Source organism: Elephantulus edwardii, unplaced genomic scaffold (genome assembly GCF_000299155.1).
Source record: "Elephantulus edwardii isolate Elephantulus edwardi_28Jun2011 unplaced genomic scaffold, EleEdw1.0 scaffold00065, whole genome shotgun sequence".
NCBI lineage: Eukaryota > Metazoa > Chordata > Mammalia > Macroscelidea > Macroscelididae > Elephantulus > Elephantulus edwardii.
The window spans coordinates 7,542,713-7,566,073 of record NW_006399815.1 but is presented as its reverse complement, the minus strand read 5'-3'; the positions used below and the strand labels follow the sequence as shown (position 1 = coordinate 7,566,073).

Genomic DNA, 23,361 nt, shown 5'->3' with positions numbered 1-23,361 from the left:
TATGAGTCGCAAGCGACTCAACAGCACATAACAACACCACCATCACCACCACAAGGAAGACCCATTATATTCAAACAGACACATCACAGCTAAATCCAAGGAGGAGGATACTGAAGATTTATACCAAATTTTGCAGTTGTAAATTGACCAAACATGCAATCAAAATGCAGTAAAGATAACTGATGACTGGAATACAAGAGTTGGAAGCAATAAAGAAGGAATGGTAGTTGTATGGACTTGGTGATAGAAATGATGCTATAAACAGAATGATCAACTTTTATACGTTCAGTGATTTATTCATTGCAAATCCTCCTTTAAAATACATAAATGGCTATTTTACACATGAACTTCACCTCATGGACTGTATAGGAATTGGACTGGCTACATCTGACAAAAGAATCACTGGGGAAGCTTAATAGTAGCAGTCATATGCTGACTGTGGAACTGACCATCACTTATGCACATACAAGTTCAAATTGAGGTTGAAGAAAATGAAAACAAGTCCACATGAACTAAAATATGGTTATAAGTCTATCTCACCTGAACTTAAGAAGAGGTTTGAAACACTGACTACCAATGATCAATGGCAAGATGAGTTGTGGAATGACGTGAAGGATACAGCCCAAGAAGAGAGCAAATGTCATTACAAAGGCAGAGGAGAATAAAAAAAACACAACAAAATGGATGACAGAAGAGACTGAAAATAGCACTAGACCAAAACAAAGGGAACAAATGCTGAAGTAAAAGACCTGAATAGAGTATTTCAAAGAACACCTTGAGAAGACAAAGTATTATAACAGAAAATGCAGAGAGCTGGAATTAAAGAATAAAAAGGGAAGAACTCACTCAGTGTTTCTCAAGCTAAGAACAATGAAAACCAAATTCAAGCCTCAAGTTGCAATACCGAAAGATGCTATAGGAAAAATCTTGAATGATTCAGGAAACATCAAAAGAAGAGGAGGGAATATACAAAATCACTGTACCAAAAATAAATAAATAGCACTGAAATAATTCAGGAAGTACCAAGAGGCAGTGGTAATGAAGAAAGATGTTCAAGTGGTACTGAAGGCATTGGTAAAAACACAGCTCCAGGAATCCATGGGATACCAATTGACATGGTTCGCTCAAATAACAGATGCAGGCCTGGAAATGCTCCTTAGTCTATGCCAGTAAGTTTGGTGCACAGCTGCCTGGCCAACTGACTGGAAGAGATCTATATTTTCCCCCATTCCCAAGAAAGGTAACACATCACACAATATCATTAATATCACAAAGTAAGCAGGATACTGCTAAAGATCACCCAAAAACAGCCAGAACAATACATACACAGCCAGAAGTTCAAGCTGAATTTGGAAGAGGTCATGGCCCCAGGGATATATATCATTGCTGATGTAAGATGGATTCTAGCTAAAAGAAAATAATACCGGAAGAATATCTATTTGTGTTCTATTCACTATGCAAAGGTATTTGACTGGGTAGATCACAACAATTATGGCTAACATTGAGAAGAATGAGAAGGCAGAACACTTAATTGTGCTTATGCAAAGCCTATTCCTAGACCAAGAGGCTGTTCTGCAAACAGAACAAAGGAACACTACACGGTTTAAAATCAGGAAAGCTGTGCATCAAGGTGTGCATCTCTCTATATACCTACTCAATCTGTATGCTGAGCAATTATTTGAGAAACTAGACTCTGGGAAGAAGAATGTAGCATCAGGATCCCAGGAAGACTCAAGAACCTGCATTAGGCAGATAACACAAGCTTGCTTGCTGAAAGAGAGGAGGACTGGAAACACTTGGTGCAGATGATCAAAGAACAAAACCTCCAACATGGATTACATCTCAGTATCAAGAAAACAAAAATTCTCACCACTGGACCTATAGGTAACATCATAATGGACAAAAGGTTGAAACTGTCAACAACTTCATCTTCTTTCTTTCTTTCTTTCTTTCTTTCTTACTTCATCTTGCAATCAATACCCTTGGAACTATCAATCAAGAGATCAGGAGAAATATTGCTCTGGCAAAATCTGCCATCAAGGAACTCTCCAAATTGCTGAGAAGTAATGATGTCAGTTTGAGGGTTAAGGTTCACCTTGGTTCAGGCCATGATCTTTTCAGTCATTTGCTAGGCCTCTGAGAGATGGACCGTGAGTAAGGATGACAGTAGAAAAATTAATGTCTTTGAGCTCTGCTTGTGGAAGCAAGTACTGAATATTCCATGGACTGCCAGAAGAATAAACAGTTATGTCTTGGAGAAGGTCAAAGACAGACAGAGTTCTTCTTATAGGCAAAGATGATAAAGCTTTGTCCCACAGAGTTTGGGCATGTTGCTAGGATAGGGTATTCTCTGGAGAGGGATATTATGCTTGGAAAGGTGGATGGACCAGATGGACTGACAGAGTGACTGAAGAAATGGACTCAAGTGTGTGAGAAAAGATGAGGATGGCACAGGATAGGACAAGGTTCAGATCTGTTGTTCATTGGGTTGTGATAGGTTGTACTGGACTCCATGACATCTAACAACAACAACAACCTGTCCCTTCCCATTATAACCTTTATCAGTCTCCGAGATAAAAAGGCAGATCTGGGAAGTCAATATCCTTGTCTCTTATATATCAATGTATAAGAACAACTCAAGCTTACTGCCATTGAGATGGAACCAATTCATGCCTGACACGCCATTAGGTTTCCAAGGCTGTAAATCACATGGAAGGAGACTGTCTATCTTTCTCCCAAGGAGTCACTAGTAATTCTAACCACCAGAGGTATGGCCTTTGGCCTAGTAGTGCAACTCTTTCTTGCTATTGCTCATCTTATACCTGTCTCAGAGACTGGCTTTTACAGGCAGGTCCAAAACTTCTGTTTCGGGATAATGGGAACATTCAGGAAGAGTTGATGGTTATGGCTGAACACCACACAATAAACATATTTAATATCACTGAATCTGGTGACCTAATTGCTAGGAAGTTGTGCTGCCAACTCAAAGGCAGTTTGAAGGCAGGTAGTTTGAAGTAGGAGACAGATAAGCTATCTCCTCCCATGTGATTTTATTGTCTCTGAAAACTTGCTGGAGGGTCAACTATGAGTTGGTTCTAACTTGAAAGCAATGTGTTTCAATTTGATTGTATATATTAAGATTGTTGGAACGGTAATGTTACCTAAATATTTACCACAATTAAAAGCAAAACAAAAAACTTTTGCTTTTCATTTACATTATTAAGAGGTTTTCCTGGCCCAGGACTCTTGGTGCTAAACCAAAATACTGTAGACACACTGGGATGAACTGTTTACCCAAAAAACAAATCTGATCTCTTCTCTGAAGCTCTGTTTTGTTTTGTTTTTTGCTTTTTATTTTTTTTTGAGACTATCCTGCTGTCTGGAAATACTAAGAATTTTTAAATCTAGTAAGCCTTTTATGTATTTCTTTCTTTAGTCCTCTGCCCTTCTATCACATCTTATCATTGTACATGACAAGGAACCAAGTGTTATTTCCTATATTCTGCTTGCAAATCTCAGTACTTCCTATTTTCCACATTACTGCAGAAAAGTTGTATCACAAAAAATAACTTTCTGTCACAATAATAAAGGTCTAGTTTCCCCCAGATTTCAATAACATTTTTCTAACTTTTTTTAAAACTAAAAACAAAACAAAAAAAACCAAAACATTTTTGTTGAGTCAGAACACACTCATAACTGATCCTCCCCTGGGTTTCTGCATCTGTAAATAGCACAAGGGAAGATTAAGCACCTTTGTCCCAGTGAGTCACTAGTGGACTGGAACTGTTAAAGAGGTGTGTTCTCTAGGTTAGCAGGGCAGTTCTCTGTGGACGAGGCCACTGGGGCTATCCTTTAATACTTTCATCTTGGAGTTGGAAGCAAGTAAGCTTTAAAGCTACTTGTTATACAGCAATAGAAGTTATAATAGAAGCCTTCTTCCAGGAAACAAAATCTGTGCCAGTCTCCATTGCTGCATAACAAATCACCCCAGAACTTACTGGCTTCTACTTCCAAGACAGAAGTCTGAATACTTACATGGCTGTCAAGTTCATGCTAGCTGTCATCTCCTTTCCAAAGAGTGACTGGATTTCCTCACCAGCATGGTATCCAAGTGTAAGCACCCTGAGAGAATGGAAAGCCACCAGTTTCTTAAAGCCTGGTTCCAGACAATAGTGTGCCATCTCTTTTCTTGACTCTATTAGTCAGTTGCAGTGTTTAGCTTTAAGGTAAGGGGATAAAGACCTCACTTCTTCAAGGGAAGTGACTCTCGAGACTACGTTTTTAAAACATTTTTACTCAGAATAAGATGAAAATTAATAGATAATTAATTCCGTATTAATTTCACATTAAAGAAATCAGTCAATGGTTAAATATATTCTCACACATAAAAGATCCCCACTGGCCTATATGGTTTCTTAAAAGGTGAGTCCTCCAGAATCTATGAGGTGAGTATATATTTATTCAGCCAACAATTATTATTGAGCATGAAATTAAAATCTGTTCAATAAAAAATGCTGTGACATTATATATGGGCATGGTACAAAAGAAACTATATTCTTGGCTCATGTCATTCACAAAAGTCAACTGCACAGAGATCGAGTACTCCTGTTTTAAACATCATAGTTAAATATTTTAAATTCTTGAAAATTCATAAAAATATTATCCTGAAACAGAAAGTTTAAACTATGAATTTAAATTATTTGTTGTTGTTGTTGTTATATGCCGTTAAGTCGCTTGCGACTCATACTGACCCTATGTACAACAGCCCTAAACTCTGCTCTGTCCTGTGCCAATTGCACTGTCTCTGACACTCCCATCCCGATTATTTAGGATCAGATAAAACTTACATAATTTTAGGTTCATAAGGATAAGAAATGTAACCCTCTTAAGAATACATCTGAAGACTCTTTCAAGAATCTTGATAAAAAAAGGTAAACTATGGCCCTATGATAATTTTTAAGCCTAAAAGTATGCCTTGAAGTCTTTAAAAAATGAAACAACTTAACTAATAAAGAGTGTCTGCTTTGAGCATTATGCTCTTTTAAGTTCTATCTGTTGCAAATCAAGTGACAATAGCAACTTAAAAGATTATACAGGAAATTTAGGGGGCGGTGAATTTATGTTAAGAGAGAAAGAGAAAGATTTGAAAAGGTGAGAATGGTTGTGTAACTAACTAATTTAATCAATGTCACTAAGCCATACACACAGAAGTTGTTAAAATGGTGTATATTCTGCTGTAACAAAAACCAAAATCATGCACAATCATACACATAAAATATCTTCTATTCTTCTTAAAGAGAGTGAAAGACTGATTTGAGGGCTTCTCAATCCCCTTTCCTGATCATAAAAATGAAAGAAAAGTAGACTAACACCAAAATGATTCCTAATAGAAATTTCTCTCTTTTAAGTGTCAAACAAAAGATAGGTAATACATTCTATCAGACATTAGAGAAAGGAACTGTAATTTGTTAACTTCCCTAATAAAACCCATAATCATGAATATAGTCTGTGAATCCTATGTAATCATTGTATCAGATTAGCAAACAAAGCAGCAGAGAAGGGAGAGCCAGAGGAGGGAGGTGTGGGAGCAGGGAGCTCTATTTGACTTCAAAGGAGCAGGCTTGATGTTGCTGATAGAGGTTCTCCCCCTTTTGAAGTTAGTGGAGGTGAGATGATGCCACCCCTATACTAGCTGCTACTGTTTTTACACTAAAGTATTCTAAAAAGAATTTTCAACAAAATTTCAAAATACAAATCCCTCTACCTAAAATTCTGCTCTATGTGGAAGATGTTAACAAACAAAAATCTCTTCCAACGTAATTAATTTTGTCCTTTGCATAACTCCATGTTGAATTTTTTTAAAAAAAAATATATTACTGTCTGGTTTTAATAGAAAAGTGAAAGATACAAGAAAATAAAAAAAAGAAAAGATACAAGCCATGTGACTGTATACATAGGTGAAAAAGAAAAGCCTCACTTCTTGTTTTAATACAGTAGGAAAATTCTCTGTAATACTCTATTTAGAAATGAGTTTTCTTACCTTAACATTTTCTATTGCCTCTAAAATTCTTTCTTCCAGATGTGCAGAATCATTATTTTTTCTCTTTAAAGTTCTTATGACAATATCAAAGTGATTTCCTTTGAGCTGACCAAGTCTAAGTGAATCATCTACAGATCTAATATTAAACATCTTCATTCTTTTATTTTCAATTTCTTTATCAATACTCTTCAACCTGTAAGTGGTAAATCACAAAGCCAGTTAAACTTAACATTTAAAAATTACTTTTACTTTTTTTAAAAAATTGAAAATTGTATTTCACTGACAGCCACTTGTAACATCAGAATGGTAATGTAGAGGGGAAACTAGAGGGCAAAGTTGATTGAGCCCTCCCATCTACTACCTCAGCAGCTAACCCACCAAACAATGAGCAAAAACAAGGACAGACAGATCTCAGAACTCCAGGTGGCAGCTGAGGTACTGCAGAGTTGCAGTCAGTCCAGAAGGGAGAGAGAGAAGGAACAAGGAGGACACAGAAGCTGGCGAAATGTATCTGCAAACATCAGGAGCTCTCCTGTAGCACAGTAATTTTGAGATGGAACTAGGAAACTTTCCAAATAAGGAATACAGAAAGGTAACTAATACTTTGGACATGTTGCAAGGCAGGATCAGTCCTTGGAGAGGGACATCACGCTTGGGAGGGTGGAGGGACGGCGCAGGAGAGGAAGACCCTCAATGACATGGATTGATTTGGTCACTTGGGTAATGGGGATTAACGTGTAGGAGACAGTGAGATTGGCAGAGAACAGAGCAGGGTTTAGGGCTGTTGTACATAAGGTTGCTATGAGTCGCAAGCAACTCGATAGCACATAGCAACAATTATTAGTGACTTTTTATTTCTTTTTAAGACTGTTTTTCTCTATTATTAAAATTTTTGGCAATGAACATGCATCACTTTAACAATTACAACAATAAATTTAAAATATATAATTGAGCTGATAAGACATTCTAAATCTACATTCTAGATTTAATCTAATATGTATTATACATTATAATAATGAGGGGTTTTTTTTGGTATACAAAATATAAATTTTTAGTGTTTGTTGTTACTGTTGCTGTTAGGTGCCATCGACTCATAGTGACCCTATGAACAAAAAGTGTGAACCCAGTCCTGTCCTGTGCCATCCTCACACTTTCTGACACACAAGAGCCCATTGCAGCAATCACTTTGTCAATCCACCTAGTTGAGGGTCTTCCCTTCGCCAACCCTCCACCCTTTCCAACATCATGTTCCTCTCCAAGAAATAGCACCTCCTAGGAATATGTCCAAAATATGTTAGGTGAAACTTCATCATTCTTCCCTCCAAAGAGCACTCTGGCTGCACCCTGTCCAAGACATATCTATTTGTTTTCTTGGTCATCTATGGAATGTTCAGTACTCTTCTCCAACACCACAGCTAAAAGGCATCAATTCTTTTTCTGTCATCCTTATTCAATGTCCAGATCTCAGATGCATAGCTAGTAATTGGAAAGACCATGGCCTGAATCAGATGTACCTTAGTCCTCAAACCAACATCGCTACTCCTCATTAGGAAAGGTCCCTAACTGAAGATTTTCAAGTGCAATGCATCTCCTTAATTCCTGACTGCTCATACCAAGGGTGTTAATTGTGGATCCAAGCAAGGTGAAGCTTTAGACAGTTTCAATCTCCTCTCCATCCATTATGACACCGCCTTTTGGTCCAGGGGTAAGAATCTTTGTTTAAATATTATGTGTGATTTTACACACAACAAAAATCTATCCAAACTCTGCTACCTCTTAGTTTTCATTCTGCAGGTGCCCATATTTTAAATATAAATTTAAGATAGAATTCTATTTAGACGATATTAAAAGAAGATGGAAAGTGTATACAGAGTCATTATACCAAAAGGAATTGGCAGACACAGAATTTAATGAAACAATATATGAGCAAGAGCCTATGGTGATGAAGGAAGAAGTTCAGACTGCTTTGAAAGAACTGGCTAAGAATAAGGCCCCAGAAATAGATGGTACACCAACTGACATATTTCAACTAACAGATGCTACCCTAGATGTGCTCACCAAGTTGTGCCAAGAAATCTGAAGAACAACCACTTGGCCAACTGACTGGAAGAGATCTATATCTGTTCCCATTCAAGGAAAGGTGATCCCACAGAGTGTGGAAATTATCAAACAATATCATTAATATCACATGCAAGCAAGATTCTGCTGAAGATTATCCAAAAATTGCTAGAACAGCACATCAATAGAGAATTACCAGAAGTGCAGGCTGGGTTTAGACAGGGCCGTGGTACTAGGGATATTGTAGCTAATGTTAGATGGATCTTGACTGAAAGCAAGGGTACCAAAAGAATGTCTATCTTTGTTTAATTGATTACGCAAAGGCATTTGACTGTGTGGATCATAACAAATTGTGGCTAACTCTATGAAGAATGAGCATCCCAGAAAACTTGATTGTGCTAATGTGAAACCTATACTTGGACCAGGAGGCAGTCATCAGAACCGAGCACGGAAACAATGCATGGTTCAAAATTGGGAAAGGTGTACGCCAGGGCTATATCCTATCTCCATACCTTTTCAATCTTTATGCAGAACAGATTATCTGGGAGGATAATCTGAGAAATGTGGCATCAGGATTGAGGGAAGAATTGAAGAAGAATCATCAGCAGTCTGTATTATGCAGATGACACAAGCCTGCTTGCTGAAACTAAGGAGGACCTTAAGCATTTGCTGTGGAAGATCAGGGACTACAGTCTTCAGGATGGTTTGAGGCTCAATATCAAGAAAACAAATATTCTCACCACTGGACCAATTGGCAGCATCACAATGGATGGTGTAGAGATTGAGACTGTTCACAATTTTGGTTTGCTTGGCTCCATAGTCAACACTCTTGGCACCAGAGCCAGGACATTAAAAGACATATTGCAATGGGAAAGTCTGCGGTTAGAGACCTCTTTAGAGTACTTAAGTGCAACAATGTCATTCTGGAGACTAAGGTGCACCTGATACATGCCATGGTCTTGTCAATTACTTGCTATGCATCAGAGAGCTGAACAATGACTAGGGATGACAGAAAGAGAATTGATGCCTTTGAGCTGTGGTGTTGGAGAAGAGTATTGAATATATCATGGACTGCTAAGGAAAGGAACAGTTTTGTCCTGGAGAGGGTGAAGCCGGGCTGCTCCTTGGAGGCAAGGATTCTGAAGCTTCATCTTACATACTTTGGACATATTGCAAGGAGGCACCAATCCTTGGAGAGAGACGTCATGCTTGGGAGGGTGGAGGGACAGCGCAGGAGGAAGATCCTCGATGAGGTGGATTGATTCGGTCACTGGAGTAATGGGGGTAGGTGTGTCGGAGATGGTGAGATTAGAACAGGATAGGGCAGTGTTTAGGGCTGTTGTACATAGGGTCGCTATGAGTCACAGATGACTCGACAGCACATAACAACAACAACAACAACAACAAAAGCAAAATGTGCAGCTAAGTGAGTGTGCAGTCAATTAATTAATTTTCACAATGAGATTCAAATATTCCTACATTACTGTGGGTTCTTTATGGATTATCTTAATTAAATATGAAGATTAAAATTCTCTCCTTTAACACAATGTTTTATTACCTCTCTGGGGTGACTTTTCTGACAACCATTGTCTGGTAGGTGATAGCTTTCTTGTCTTTAAGACCTGCATAACTGAAGTCAGAAGGAATCACACCAAGTTTGACAGCCAAAAAGCCAAGGGCCTCAAACATTTCCAGATTCTCCTTTTGTAGGGTGAAAGCTGAAACAAAAATAATCCTAGATCATATACAAGACTCCTAACATAATTATATTTCTTAGCAGTCAACAGATTAGTATAATTATGCAAATCATTAATCTAAACAAAGTATGATGAGGACTTTTTAATATAAACAGAAAATCAGCTTCAAAAATTTCAGTTAATGTTATTTGAAAATTATCGGTCAGTCATCAAAGGTTTATAGCAAAAAAAAAAAAAAAAAGCCAATTCCTTATAGTGACATTCAATTCCCTCTCTATTGGGCCTCAGTCTCTGCGTGGGCTACTTTCATTTACCTATAACTCTGACTCAAAGAACGTCTCGTAGTTTTTGGACGGACAAGAAATTTCTATCTTTGCATATTTGGCCCTTTTTCTGAAATAAGTGCCCTCCACTTATTCCAGGCTGTTTACTGCTGATGAGTTATGTTCACCACCTTGACGTTCTTCCCTCTTTTTGTGCCCTTTGTGTATTTTGAAAGACTTCTCATCAACTTAGGGGCTTATTTTCCAGCACTTTACCAGACTATTCTCTTGTGACCTACAGGGTTTTTATGGTTTAATTTTCAAAAAGTAGCTTACCTTTTCTAATTAGTTCTCAAACTTCTTGGATTCAGGACCCCAAAGGATTATAACTCATATAAATTACTGTAGACCTAAACAGGTTTGGGGTTTTTAAAAATTAGTATCTACTGATATTTACAGAGTTGTACAGCTAACCCAAGAGTGAACGTCTGTCAGTTTAAGTCCACCAGCAGCTCCAAGGGAAGAAGCTCTTCTCGTGCAATTTATAGCCTCTGAAAATGCACTGGAAGGCCAACTATGAGCTAGTTCTGACCTGCCAGCAATGAGTTTATGAGTTACTGAGAATTAACATGTTCACAATGAATACTGATAAATTGCTATGAAAATGCTATTTATGTTTATAGAAATAAGTCAAATGAATTCATAACTTTTACAATATGAAAATATATTTTCCCTCAGCAGAAACCCCACTAGGGAGGTCTTATGCTGACAGATTTTCCCAGCGTGTTTTTGTGTAATAGACTGAACTCAGAACATTTATACAGTCTGAGTACAATAATAAAAGGAGAGCTTTTGAACTTCCAAATTCTTAAAGACAGAAATCAGGCAGAAATGGAGTTTCAAAGAGCAGATATAAGAAGGAAACGAGAAGGCCTAACTTTGTGTTTTCACTGTACCTTCACCAAAAGTATTTGAAAACAAACCTCTGGTCCTCTGAAACCGAAGCATATCCATTGTATAAAATAAAACACTCAACACTCAAACTAACAATGTACCAAAAAAAAAAAAAAAAGGTAACTTCGTGGTAAGATTATAATGCAGTTTGAGTAAAATGACTATTCTTACTCATGGAACTCATAGCTGACTCTAGTCAATTCTTGGAGTTTGGCATGGAAGAATTATTGTCTGTTCTCCCACTAAGAGACTAGTGAATTGCCCTTGGCTTAGCAGGATAGCTCCTTATGGAAGAGTCCACCAGGCCTTTCTGGCAAGACACTTCTTAGAATAAGGAACCACAAAGTCAAAAGAGTAGCATTTACTTAAGGACAAAGCCCTGAAAGTAGGATAAGACAGAAGCTTTAGTAGAAATGAGAATTGTGGGTAAGAACTGAGAATGGGAAAAGCACAATTATAGTAAGAGCTTTGAGAAAATCTGCTGTCAGGTACCTCTCCAGAGTACTGAAGAGGAATGATGTCAGTCTAGACATTAAGGTGCACCTGATCCTAGCCATGGTCTTCACAATTACTTGCTATGCATCAGAGAGCTGGACAATGACTAAGAATCATGGAAGAACTGATGCCTTTGAGTTGTGGTAATAGAGAATTCAATACACCATGGATTGTTAGAAGAACAAATTCATCCTGGAGAGGGTGAAACCAGACTGCTCCTTGGAGGGAAGGGCTTTGAAGCTTCATCTGACATACATTGGGTTTGTTGCAAGGAGGGACCTGTTCTGGGAGAGGGACATCATGCATGGAAAGGTGGAGGGACAAGTGCCAAGAGAGTAAGACCCTAGATGAGATGGACTGACTCAGTGATCGTGGTAATGAGGAAGGGTGAGTGCCAGAGACAATGAAGTGGCTCAAGATAGAGCAGAGTTCAGAGCTGTTGTACATAGGGTCACTGTGAGTCTCAAGTGACTCAAAGACACATAACAACATTATAACTATTGTTCTAAAACAAAATGTGTATAAATGCTTGAATAAAAAGCCAATTTACTTGGTAAACATTCATGCAAAGTAAATTTTTTTTTTTAAATGGAAAAAAAATTACAGTCTCAGAAATTCAGTAAAGGTCTCTGTGTGTTGGAATCAACTCGAGGGCAATGGGATTGGTGTTTTCACTCGGTAGTATTTCAGGAGGTCCTCAATTTCCCTTTCCCCAATCATTTATCTATATGAAGCTGGATTTTCTTTCATGTTTCAACCAAACATGAAAGAACTCCTGAATTACTTAGAGGATCTGAGTCATTCTTCTTGTTTTTATGTACCATCAAGTCAGAACAGAGTCATAGCTGACCCTCAAGGGGGTTTTCAAAGGCAGTAAACTGCTTGGGAGGGCACTGCCTATCTTTTTACCCATGGAACATCTACTATACCTGAACCGCAAGTCTTTGGGGTGGCAGCACAACTCCTTACCACTAAGTCACCTGAGCTCCCCAATTCCTAGAGAGCCTTTTGTCTGTACAGCCTTTTTTGGAGGCACAGTTATGGATCTTTCAAAGATTAACACAGGATTTTATAATCATACCCTAGATCTCCTATTTGAGTTGGCTGTCCTGATTGCTTTTGTCTACAAGCCCTTCTCAATTTAAGCATTATGTGCTACCTGTAGAGGCTGGAATAACAATAAGTATTTTCACATTCAGAAAGGTTTTGTTCTTTTGTATTCAAAGTTCTCTTTTAGCACTGCACTTCTTTCCCCTCCTAAATACACCTTTGACAAATGTACTCAATTCAAAGTATTCAACTTTCACACAATTTTTAAATTTACTTAAAATAAAATAATGACTTATCAAATTACCTGTATAAACAACTTTTCTTTCCTGGCTTTCAAGAAGAGACCTTTTCTTGTGCTTGTGTGCCTTTTCCCGAAACTTCACTGTTATCACGACATTTGGATGAGCAGCATTGCCATTCAGTTCAGAAAAAGATTTGGTTTCTACCAGGTTCCCAAACTTTCTGTTCACAAAATGATGAACAGCTTTTCTGTGATCTTTGTTTGTATCAGGTTTAAAAGTAAATCTGGAATTTTCTTTCTTTGCATCCAAATACTTGAAAAAGTCAAATGCTTCTTCTTCTGATACCAAGTGACAGAGTTCTTTATACTCCTGGTTTGGTTTTACAATAATTTCGCTGTTTTTCCCTACAGTTATTAAATAAGGAAATTTCTGCCTAACAGCACTATGCAGGCTGGCCCTCTGGGTTTTGTCAAGGATTCTGCCTAATGAGAATTCAGGAGGTGGGCCAAACAGCTCAGTTGTACAATTCCACTTTTCTTTTGTATCACAGGCAAACTGACTCAGTAATTCATTCGTTTTTTCATCTAATAAGGAACCTAATACATCAGCTTTTTCTTCGGCACATTTCAAAGTTCCATCTTTGTTAGTATCTTCAGATTTTAAGCCAGACTGAAGATCTGGGTCACCGCCCAAGCATTTAGTTAGTGTATCAAGTTCTTGGTTAGGCTCTTCAAAGGTTAAATTTTGACGATTTAGTTTTGGTTTTTTGGCAAAAGTATTTGGCTGATATGGTATGCTATGAATCTTGTTAAGAGGTTCATCACTGACCATATTAACCAACTGTCCCTGCTCGTCAATCTCAATAACAACAAAATCACTTGGTGAACTCTTTATAGTTCCACAAAATCCAACATGATCATTAATATAACACAAAGAACTGAACTTGATTCTAAAATCTGTATCCTCTTCCATTCTTAAATATGATGCCTACAAAGAAAACAAAAAGATGTTGTAGAAAACAAAAAGATGAAGTTTATCTGGATTTATGAAAATCTTTTTATCCCTTTAAATTTCAAGTTCAATTAAATAACACCAATAACTTAATTTATGACTGCATAGCATTTGTCCTTTGACTTTCATATACCAAGAATAGCCACATTTTCTGATATAACTGGTGATCTGTAATCTGACTCTTCATTCACCCCAGACTTTTTTCCTATTATATCAGCTGTGGTACTGAAGAAGAGTATTGAATATACCATGGATGGCTAGGAGAACAGGTTTGTCTTGGAGTTGGTGAAACCAGGCTGCTCTTTGGAGGCAAGGATTCTGAAGCTTCATCTAACATACTTTGGACATGTTGCAAGGAGGGACCAGTCCTTGGAGAGAAATGTCAAGCTTGGGAGGTGGCGGGACAAGACAAGAGAGGAAGACATGAGATGGATTGATTCAGTGACTGGAATAATGAGGGTAGGTATGTCAGAGACAATAAGATTGGCACAGGATAGGGCCGCAAGCCACTCGACGACACATTAACAACAATGTTATTAGGTTGAAAATGGGTCAGTTTCAAGGTTACCTTGATACTATTCACAAAGCCACCAAATAGAACATCGACTGCTTATAATTTTTGCCAAAACTTCACTTGAAGACCTGAAAATTTCATTCATTTTAAGAGAAGTTAGGTCTAGATTTTTATAGCTAAGTGGGGCAAGGACAGGAGAGAGCACAAGGAGAAGATAGAATACTCTAAAGTGATAAGGAAAATCCACACCCAACCCACTATTGCTTATGAGTCAATTTTTACTTACAAAATTAATTACTTCCCATCAAGTTTCTGAGGCTATAAATCTTTAAGAAGTCAGCTATAGTGTAAAAGGTCTATTATTAAAAAAAAAATTTCTTAGCCATTAATTAATTTTGTGCCATATGGATCTGCAGAATCCTACAAACAGGGTGTTAGTGTATCTATAGAAGGAAGCTCTGGTGGCTTAGTGGTATGGTGGTGTACTGTCAACCTAAAAGCACAATGTTCAAATCCATCAGCTGCTCTGCAGGACAAAGATGTGCAATCTCCTCCCATTCAATTTACCTCATCTGAACACAAGCTGGAAAGTCAGCTATGAATCAGTTCCAACTCAGATCTTGGCAATCTCGACGCCAACAATAAAGAGGAAGCAGTACATGTCCTTCAGGACCAAAGAGTCCTGTGCGAGCCAGACTAACATCTATATAAGAGGAAAAGTAGCCTTAGCAGAGAACCAGAGACTGACATAAGACAGAGCTGACTTGGGACTGCTGCCCCACGAGTCAGAGCCAGAAGTCTTCACCCCAGCTTGCTGGAAGTTGGAGGGAAGATAGCATAACTAGTGGGACTAAAGAAATTTTGTAATAATGACCTAAGTCAGTGACCTGAGGCTGAAGGTCAAAGGACATACAATCTCACTTGTGAAGCTGTCTGGACTGCGAGATTGGATCCTGCTGCCAAACTGATTTATTGCCTATTGACTTACCTAATAAACCCCTTAACTGTATTGTCCAGGATGTCTGTGTGGTCACTGCAATGGAGCTCTGGTGGCCTGGTGTTAAGAAGCTGCACTGCAATCACAGTGACATGCAGTTCAAATGCACCAGCAACTTCATGGAAGAACAATGGGCAATCTTCTCCCATGCATTTTACTCCGTCTGAAAACCCACTGGGTTATGGGTCTGTTGTGACTCAATGGCACACAGCGTTAAGAGTATTAGTTCTATACCATCAATTCTCAGACATTGTGAAAACCTCTAACCACTGTTACTTCTATTCACTTTCTCTAGTGCTAAAAAGAATATTTTTAAAGGTAAGTCAAATCATATCAGAACTGTTTCAAACATTCTTCTGTGCTTGTAATGTACCATCAAGTAGGAACCAACTCTTAGGTGACCAGGTTTGCAGAGGCTCTAAATTGCTTGAGAGGAGATTGTCCATATTCTTCTGTGGAGCAGCTGGTGAATTCAAACTGGGTGCAACTTCTTGCAACTAGAGCTCCCTTTAAAACATTCTAGTCACATAAATAACAAAATTCAAATTTCTCACTTTGGCTTCCAAAGTCTATGGCTCTGGACCCCATCTTATCTCTAAAATCACCTTCTTCTTTTTGTATACCACTGGATCAAAACCAACCCGTAGCTGACCCTGCAGCAGGTTTTCAGAGGCAGTTAATTTCATGGGAAGAGACTGCTTATCTTTCTCCCATGGAGCAACTGGCAGATTCAAACAGAATGCCTTCAGGATTGCAGTGCAGCTTCTTACCAGTAGGCCACCAAACTTACCTTTCCTAACTATCTACTACACACCAGCTCTATTACTCTGCTTCAGTTTTTTTGCACTAACTCTACATGCTGCTTAAATTGTCCCTTCCTCATCCATATACCTGTCAGACCGTTGGGATCACAACAAATTGTGGGAAAATGGGACTCCCAGAATTGGATTGTGCTCATGCAATATCTATACTTGGACCAGGAGGCAATCTTCAGAACAGAGCAGGGAAACAGTGCTTTGTTCATCAGTAAAGGAGTGTACAAGGATATGTCCTGTCTCCATACTTTTTCAGTCTTATGCAGAATAGATTTTTCAAGAAGCTGAATTTTATGAGGAAGAAAGAAGCATCAGGATTGGAGGAAGAATCATCAACAGCCTGTGTTATGCAGATGACACAACCTTACTTGCTGAAACTGAAGAGAGCCTGATACATCTGCTGTAGAGGATCAAGACTGTAGTTTGCAATATAGACTGAAGCCCAATAACAAGAAAACAAAGATTTTCACCACTGGGCCAGGTGGGAGCTTTGTCATAGATGGAGAAGAGACTGAGATTGTTAACAATTTCAGCTTGCTCAGATCCACAATCAACACTCTTGGCACTAGCAACTAGAAAATAAAAAGATTAATTGCATTAGGGATATCTGCTGTCAGCGACCTCTCCAGAGTGAAGACTAAGGATGTCAGTATAGAGACTAAGGTGTGCTTGATCCAGGGTATGGTCTAAACAGTTTCTTGCTATGCATCTGAGAAATGGACAATAACCAAGGATGACAGAGAAGAATTGATGTCTTTTAGTTGTAGTGACAGAGAAGAGTATTGAACACATCATAGACTGCCAGGAGAATTAACAAGTCTGTCTTGTTGAAACCAAGCTGCTCCTTTTGAGGCTCCTTCTCATATACTTTGGTCATGTACCCAGTAGGAGCTAATTTTTGGAGTAGGATATCATATGCAGAAGGGTGGAGGGACAGCCCAAGAGAGAACTCTGGATGAGATGGACTGACATAATAACTGAGGTAACGAGTGCAGATTTATCAGAGACGGTGAGATCGGCTCAGGATAGAGCAGGGTTCAGAGCTATTGTACATAGGGTCTTTATGAGTCACAAATGACTTGATGGCACATAACAACAACAACATAACTTCAAAGTGGTATTCCTAGACCAATAATTAGCAAATTACTATTTGCACACACAAAAAAGAGAGTATTTCCTTACAATTATGCTTCCTATTTTTCCTTTTTTTTTTACAATTTTTTTCATCAAAATGTTAGCCTTATGAGTATTGGAAACTTGTTGATCTAATTCAGCATCAATCTCCCCACAGTTAGAACAGTGTCAAGCACATGTTCGGCAAAAAATCATTATTGAATGAAACAATACAAAATAAGAACTGTAAGAGTGAAGAGAAAGGAAAAAATATTATTCTGCTGTGAGATAAGGAAAGACATACTAGAAGTGGTCATCTAAGTGCAACCTCAAAACAGTTCAAGAGAAACAAAATGGAAAGCTTAACACTAAAAAATGGTACAAACAAATATGCACTGTGTTAGAGAAAAAGAAGTAGGGGGAAGTGGTTGGGTTGGGTTTTGGTTTTTACTACAGTTCTGGAAAATACAGCTGCACTACAGGCAAACTGTGTCACTGAATGCCCTGCCAGGACTTAGAATCCAACATAATTCTAAAAATGCTTTCCAAGATAATGGTAATGACACTGACCAGGAACCATCTATTAAGAGGTTGAGGACTTTAAAACAATGGAGCTGCAGACATTTGCTTGAGAAAGAACAGAAGAATAATGACCTTCTCCCTCCCCAGAAAAAGTATCATATGAAAACTATTCTTAAGATACTGGTATATTTAGTGCAAGTTGAGGAGGAGGAGACTGTGATGGCAGGGGGAAGGTGTCTTGGTAAGAGCGACCAAATGCAAAGACCTGAATCGATATGAAGTTTGTAGAGAGTTAAAAACCTTAGGAGTTCAAGAAGAACTAAACGTAAAAATTCATATACACTCAGTGTAATACAAATTCTGAAGCAAGAGAATTTCCAGGTGAAGGTGTGGGTACTGAGTTAGTGCAGTTGACCCATAGTTGGAAATTACTGGGTGAGAGATTCCGAGAAAATGGTACAAACGGAACAAGTGAGCTTCCTCTTCCAAGATTCCTTTCTAACTGCCAAAATTTGCCGTTCTCCTTCCCAGAGAAACAGAGAAGCCTGTACTGCTGCTCTCATTAGTCGCCGAGTGTCCCGATACCATCAGAAGCAATTGCTTCTTTCCCAGTTTGAACTATACGTGGCAATACAATTTCAACTATAGTGATCACGATAGGGCTGTGCCCACGTCGCCTTCGTCTTCCGGATGGAATAACTAATAAAAACTTTTTACTCGACCCACAATGGAGCCCCAAGCCGTACAAGCAGCAAGCAACGCGCAAGACTGAACTACCTGGCATCCAGGGGAAAAGCAGGCCTCTGCATAATGCTGTGCGCATGCCCGGAAGTCGCATATATTTACTCCGACAGCTGGTCATTTAAAGGAGCAGGCTCCCAAGTGAAGAGGCACCTTTGCCCAAAGCCGAGGTTCTTAGTGAAAGAGCCTGAAGACTCAGAGAGGACGGGCAGGGGCGGGGCGTGAGCGAGGATTGTGGGCGTGGTTGGCCTGGTGTGCCCGCCCCCTCCCGCCCCCCCAGCTTCCCAGTTCCGGGATTGCACCTCCACAGGCTGTGCTAGGAGGTGCCCCGCCCGCACTCAGAGCCTTAAACCCCCGACAGGTAAGGGATTCCCTTTATCTGTGACTCTTTCAATCTAGATAGCCACAGGTTGATCTGCATTCCCGCCTACCTTCAACTCCAGGCTTGTGTGATCGTTTCAGACCCAAGTCTCTTTAAGGCTTGTCTTCAAAGTTGGAAAAGTTAGAGGAAGTAGATTGCATTGGCCGAATTTGCTTCAGCATCAAGACCTCGTGTGCTGTAATATAAAAATTGCAATCTAAAAGCCCTTCTTGAAAGGAAGTTGTTGCACAGAAGGGTGTCCCCCAGCTATCCACTGGCTCAATCATATTTCACTGAGTAAGGAATCTCAACTCCAAAGCTGTTCTCGAATTCCTTTACAAGATGAAATCTTTTTTTTTCTCGAGAAGTAGGAAGTAAATTCAGTACCCGGCAGTGGAAAGCATGTAAGGACCTCTGCATTCGCACAAGATACGTTTTTGTTTGTTTGTAGGGTTTTCTTTATAGTTTGGTGGTTATTTTTGGTGTGGTTTTTTTGTTTGTTTTAGGGGTTGATGTTTTAATTTTTATTTTTTTTTAGTTTTCAAGTTTCCAGGGCATTAGAAAGTCAAGAATCGTTGTGCACAGACATTTAACCTTTATAAGGTCCCATTCATCAATCATATCCTCTTTAGATTGTGCATTTCTGGTTTTGGCAGTCTCTTTATACCTTGGACTAGCGCTTCTAAGCTTGATCCCATTTTGTCTCTTATGAACATTATGGTTTTGGGCTTTACTCCCAGGTCTCTGATCCACCTTGAATTGATTTTTGTGTATGGTGTGAGATGTGGATCCTGTTTCAGCTTTCTGCAGGTAGAAGTCCAGTTTTGCCAGCACCATTTGTTGAAGAGGTTTTCGTTGTAAAAACCAGGTAAGTATACCTTATCACCAGGAAGCAAAAAGTGAAGAGACAAAGGTTAAAAATCAAATTTTGAAAACACATCAGCCATTCGGAATGGGAACAGATAGCTGTTAGTGCCTCAAAAATCTATCTGCTGAAGGAATCCTAACAAGATATTGTTGTTGTCAGGTGCAACTCATAACGTGAACAATAGATCTGAACCCTGTCCTATCCAGTGCCAACCTCACACTTCCTGTCACACTAGAGCCCATTGCTGCAGTCACTGTCAATCTACTGAGTTGACAGTCTGCCTTCCTTTTGCCCACCCTCCACCTTTCGGAGAATGATGTCTCTATGCAGGGAATTGCCTCTCCTAGCAACAAGCCCGAAGTATGTGAGACCAAGCTTTATCATCTTTGCATCCAAAGAACACTCTGGCTGCACTTTCTCCCAGACATATTTGTTTGTTCATTTTACAGTGCGTGAGATATTCAGTACTCTACTGCAACACTGCTCAAAGACATCAGTTATTCTTCTGTCATCCTTATTAACTGTCCAGCTCTCAGACACATAGCAAGTGACTGAGAAAAACCCCGTGGTTTGAATCAGATGTACTCAGACTCACATCATGTTCTCAGACTCACATCATTGTTCATCAATAACTGGAGAGATTCCTAACTACAAACTTTCCCAGTGTAATACTTCTCCTGATTTCCTCACTGCTGGTACCAAGGATGTTGAATGTGAATTCAAGGTGAAATGGATGACATTTTCAGTCTTTTCTCCACCTATCTATCATGATGTTGACTATTGGTCGAGTGGTAAGAATTTTTTTTTCTTGATATTGAGATACAATATTGAAGGCTGTGTTCTTTGATCTTCTGCAGCAAATACTTCAAGTCTTCCACTTTCAGCAATTAAGGCTGTGTCATCTTCATAACACAGGTTATTAATAAGTCTTCCTCTGATCTTGATGCCATATTCCTCTTCTTAGAGTCCAGCTGCTCCAAAGAGTTTCCTCAGAATACAGATTGAATGAGTATGGAGAGAGGATATAGCCCTGACAGACTCCTTTCTTAATTTTTAAATCATGTAATGTTCCTAGGTGTGAATCAGTGGTTCGTCCTATCTCCAAACCTTTTCAATCTTTATTACAGAACAGAATATTCTAGAGACTGGACTTTATGAGGAGGAAAGGGCATCAGGATTGGAGGAAGACTCATCAGCAACCTACATTATGTAGATGACACAACCTTGCTTGCCGAAACTGAAGAGGACATGAGGTGTTTGCTACAGAAGGTCAAGGGTTGTAGTCTTCAATATGGATTGAAGTTCAACATCAAGAAGACAAAGATTTTCACCACTGGGACAACTGACAGCTTCATGATGAACGGAGAAGAGATTGTTTGGTCCTATAATCAACATTCTTGGCACTAGCAGTCAGGAAATCAAAAGATTCATTGCATTGGGAAAGTCTGCTGTCAGACAGCTCTCCAGAGTACAGAAAAGCAGTGATGTTAATCTGGAGACTAAGATGCGTCTGATCCAGGTCTTGATCCTGATCCTGATCCTGATCTTTGCAATTACTAAATATGCATGAAAGAGCTGGACAATGACTAGGGATGATGAAGAAGGAGAATTGATGCCTTTGAGTTGTGGTGCTGGAAAGAACTGTGGACTGCCTGGAGAACAAACAGGTCTGTTACAGAGAGGGTGAAACCAGGCTGCTTCCAGGAGGCAAGGATTTGAAGCTCTGTCTCACATACTCTGGGCACATGGCCCAGAGGGACCAATCCTTGAAGAGGGACATCATGTTTGAAAAGGTGGAGGGACAGACAGCCCAGGAGAGGAAGACCCAGGATGAAGGATGAGATGGATTGACCCAGTGACTGGAGAAATGGGATTAGGTCTGTCGGAGTTGATGTGATTGGCTCAGAATAGGGCAGATTTAAAACCTAATGTACATACGTAGGTTCACTTTGAGTTGCAGGAACTCAATAGCACCTAACAACAACAACAACAAAAATGTTCCCTTGCTTTGGCCACACAACAGCGTCTTGGTCTAGAGATAGGTTTTAAGTGTTCTGCAAATTCCCATTCTTCTCAGTTTAGCCATAAGTTGTTACGATCCACACAATCAAATGCCTTTGCATAGTCAATAGAGTATAAATTTTTTACTTTCAGCCAGAATCTATCTAGAATCAGCTATGATATCCCTGGTGCCATGGCCTCTTCTAAACCCTTGAATCTGTTAAACCTGCTTGAATCTGGCAGTTCCCTATCTATGTAACAGTTCTGGCCATTTTTTAATGATCTTCAGTAGTATTTTGCTTGTGTGTGATATTAATGATACTATTTGGTCACTTCAAATTCTGCTGGGTCACATTTCTTGGGAATGGGAACAAATATGGATCTCTCCCAGTAATTCAGTTAGACAACTGTCCTTCACATTTCCTAGCATAGACTGATAAGTGCATCCAGACCTGAGTCTGTTAGTTGAAACATGCCAGTTGGTCTCCCATCGATTCTGGAGCCTTATTTTCTTGGCAATGCCTTCAGTGCAGCTTCAACTTTTTCTTTCATTATAATAGGCCTTTGTTCATGTGGTACCTCATGAAATTTTTCAGTGACAGTCAATGCTTTTTGGTACAGTGACTCTGCATTCTCTCCATCTTCTGTTGATGGTTCTTGGATCATTCAACAGTATGTCCCATGTTGTTGCATGCCAACGAATTTGAACCAAACATAGCTGATGCTCCAGCAGGTTTTCAGAGGCAGTAAATTGCATTGGAAGATATTGTCCATCACCCCTCCCTCACCATCTATTATATTCTAACAGTGCTTTTGGGATTGCAGTACCTTTTCTTACCACTAGGGCACCAGAGCTCCCTTGGTATTATATCTCTAGGGTGAAATTTATTTTTCACTTCTCTTTGCTTGAAAAATGCAGTGCAAGTTCTTCCTTTTTTGTTCTCCAGTTCCAGCTCTCTGCACACAATACTTTGCTTTGTCTTCTCAAACTACCCTTTAAATACTTTTGTTTAGTTCTTTTATTTCTGTGTCTTTTCCCTTTGTTTTGTCTTCTTGACACTGTAGTAATATGAGGCTAGAAATAGATCACATTTTGTATGTTCAGTGATTGACTCATTGAAAATACATCTTTTATAAAACAAAAGTGACCACTTTACACATAGACTGAAATTTTGATGAATAGGAATCAGATAGACTGTTTCTGTGGAAGGAATCGTTGAACCAGCTCAATTTCAGCAGTCAAAACTAGGCCAGTGGTGGAGTGTGGAACAGGCCATTCATTACTCATGTGCGAGTTCTAATTGAGACCAAAGAAAATGAAAACAAGTCCCTGAGAACCAAAATATGCTCTTGAGTCTATCCCACCTGAATATCAAAATCATTTTGAAATTGGTTTGAAACATTGAACTCTAATGATCAAAGACAAGCTGAGTTGTGAGACATCAAGGATATCATCCAAGAAGAGAAAAACAGAATATTAAGTTCTGCTTTTCCTCTTTCTAGTGGTAATCCTTGAACAAGTAGCATTAGATTTTTCATTCTCCTTCTTGATGTTAAACATTTAATTTTGCTTTCTGCTTATCAAAGGATTGTTGTTGTTGTTATTGTTGTTATGTGCC

The 23,361-nt window shown here is 39.0% G+C and overlaps 1 protein-coding gene across 1 annotated transcript in view; it reads right to left on the bottom strand.

The window, feature by feature from the left end:
• Positions 1-13,771, bottom strand: part of PUS7L (pseudouridylate synthase 7 homolog (S. cerevisiae)-like) — a 31,936-nt gene extending 18,165 nt beyond the window's left edge. Inside the window, exons 1-3 of the mRNA XM_006888185.1 lie at positions 12,862-13,771; positions 9,657-9,816; positions 6,041-6,233 (exon numbers count right to left, since the gene is read on the bottom strand). Coding sequence (XP_006888247.1) covers positions 6,041-6,233; positions 9,657-9,816; positions 12,862-13,771 — 1,263 coding nt within the window. The remainder of the gene's footprint in view (positions 1-6,040; positions 6,234-9,656; positions 9,817-12,861) is intronic.
• Between the last annotated feature and the right edge of the window lie 9,590 nt (positions 13,772-23,361).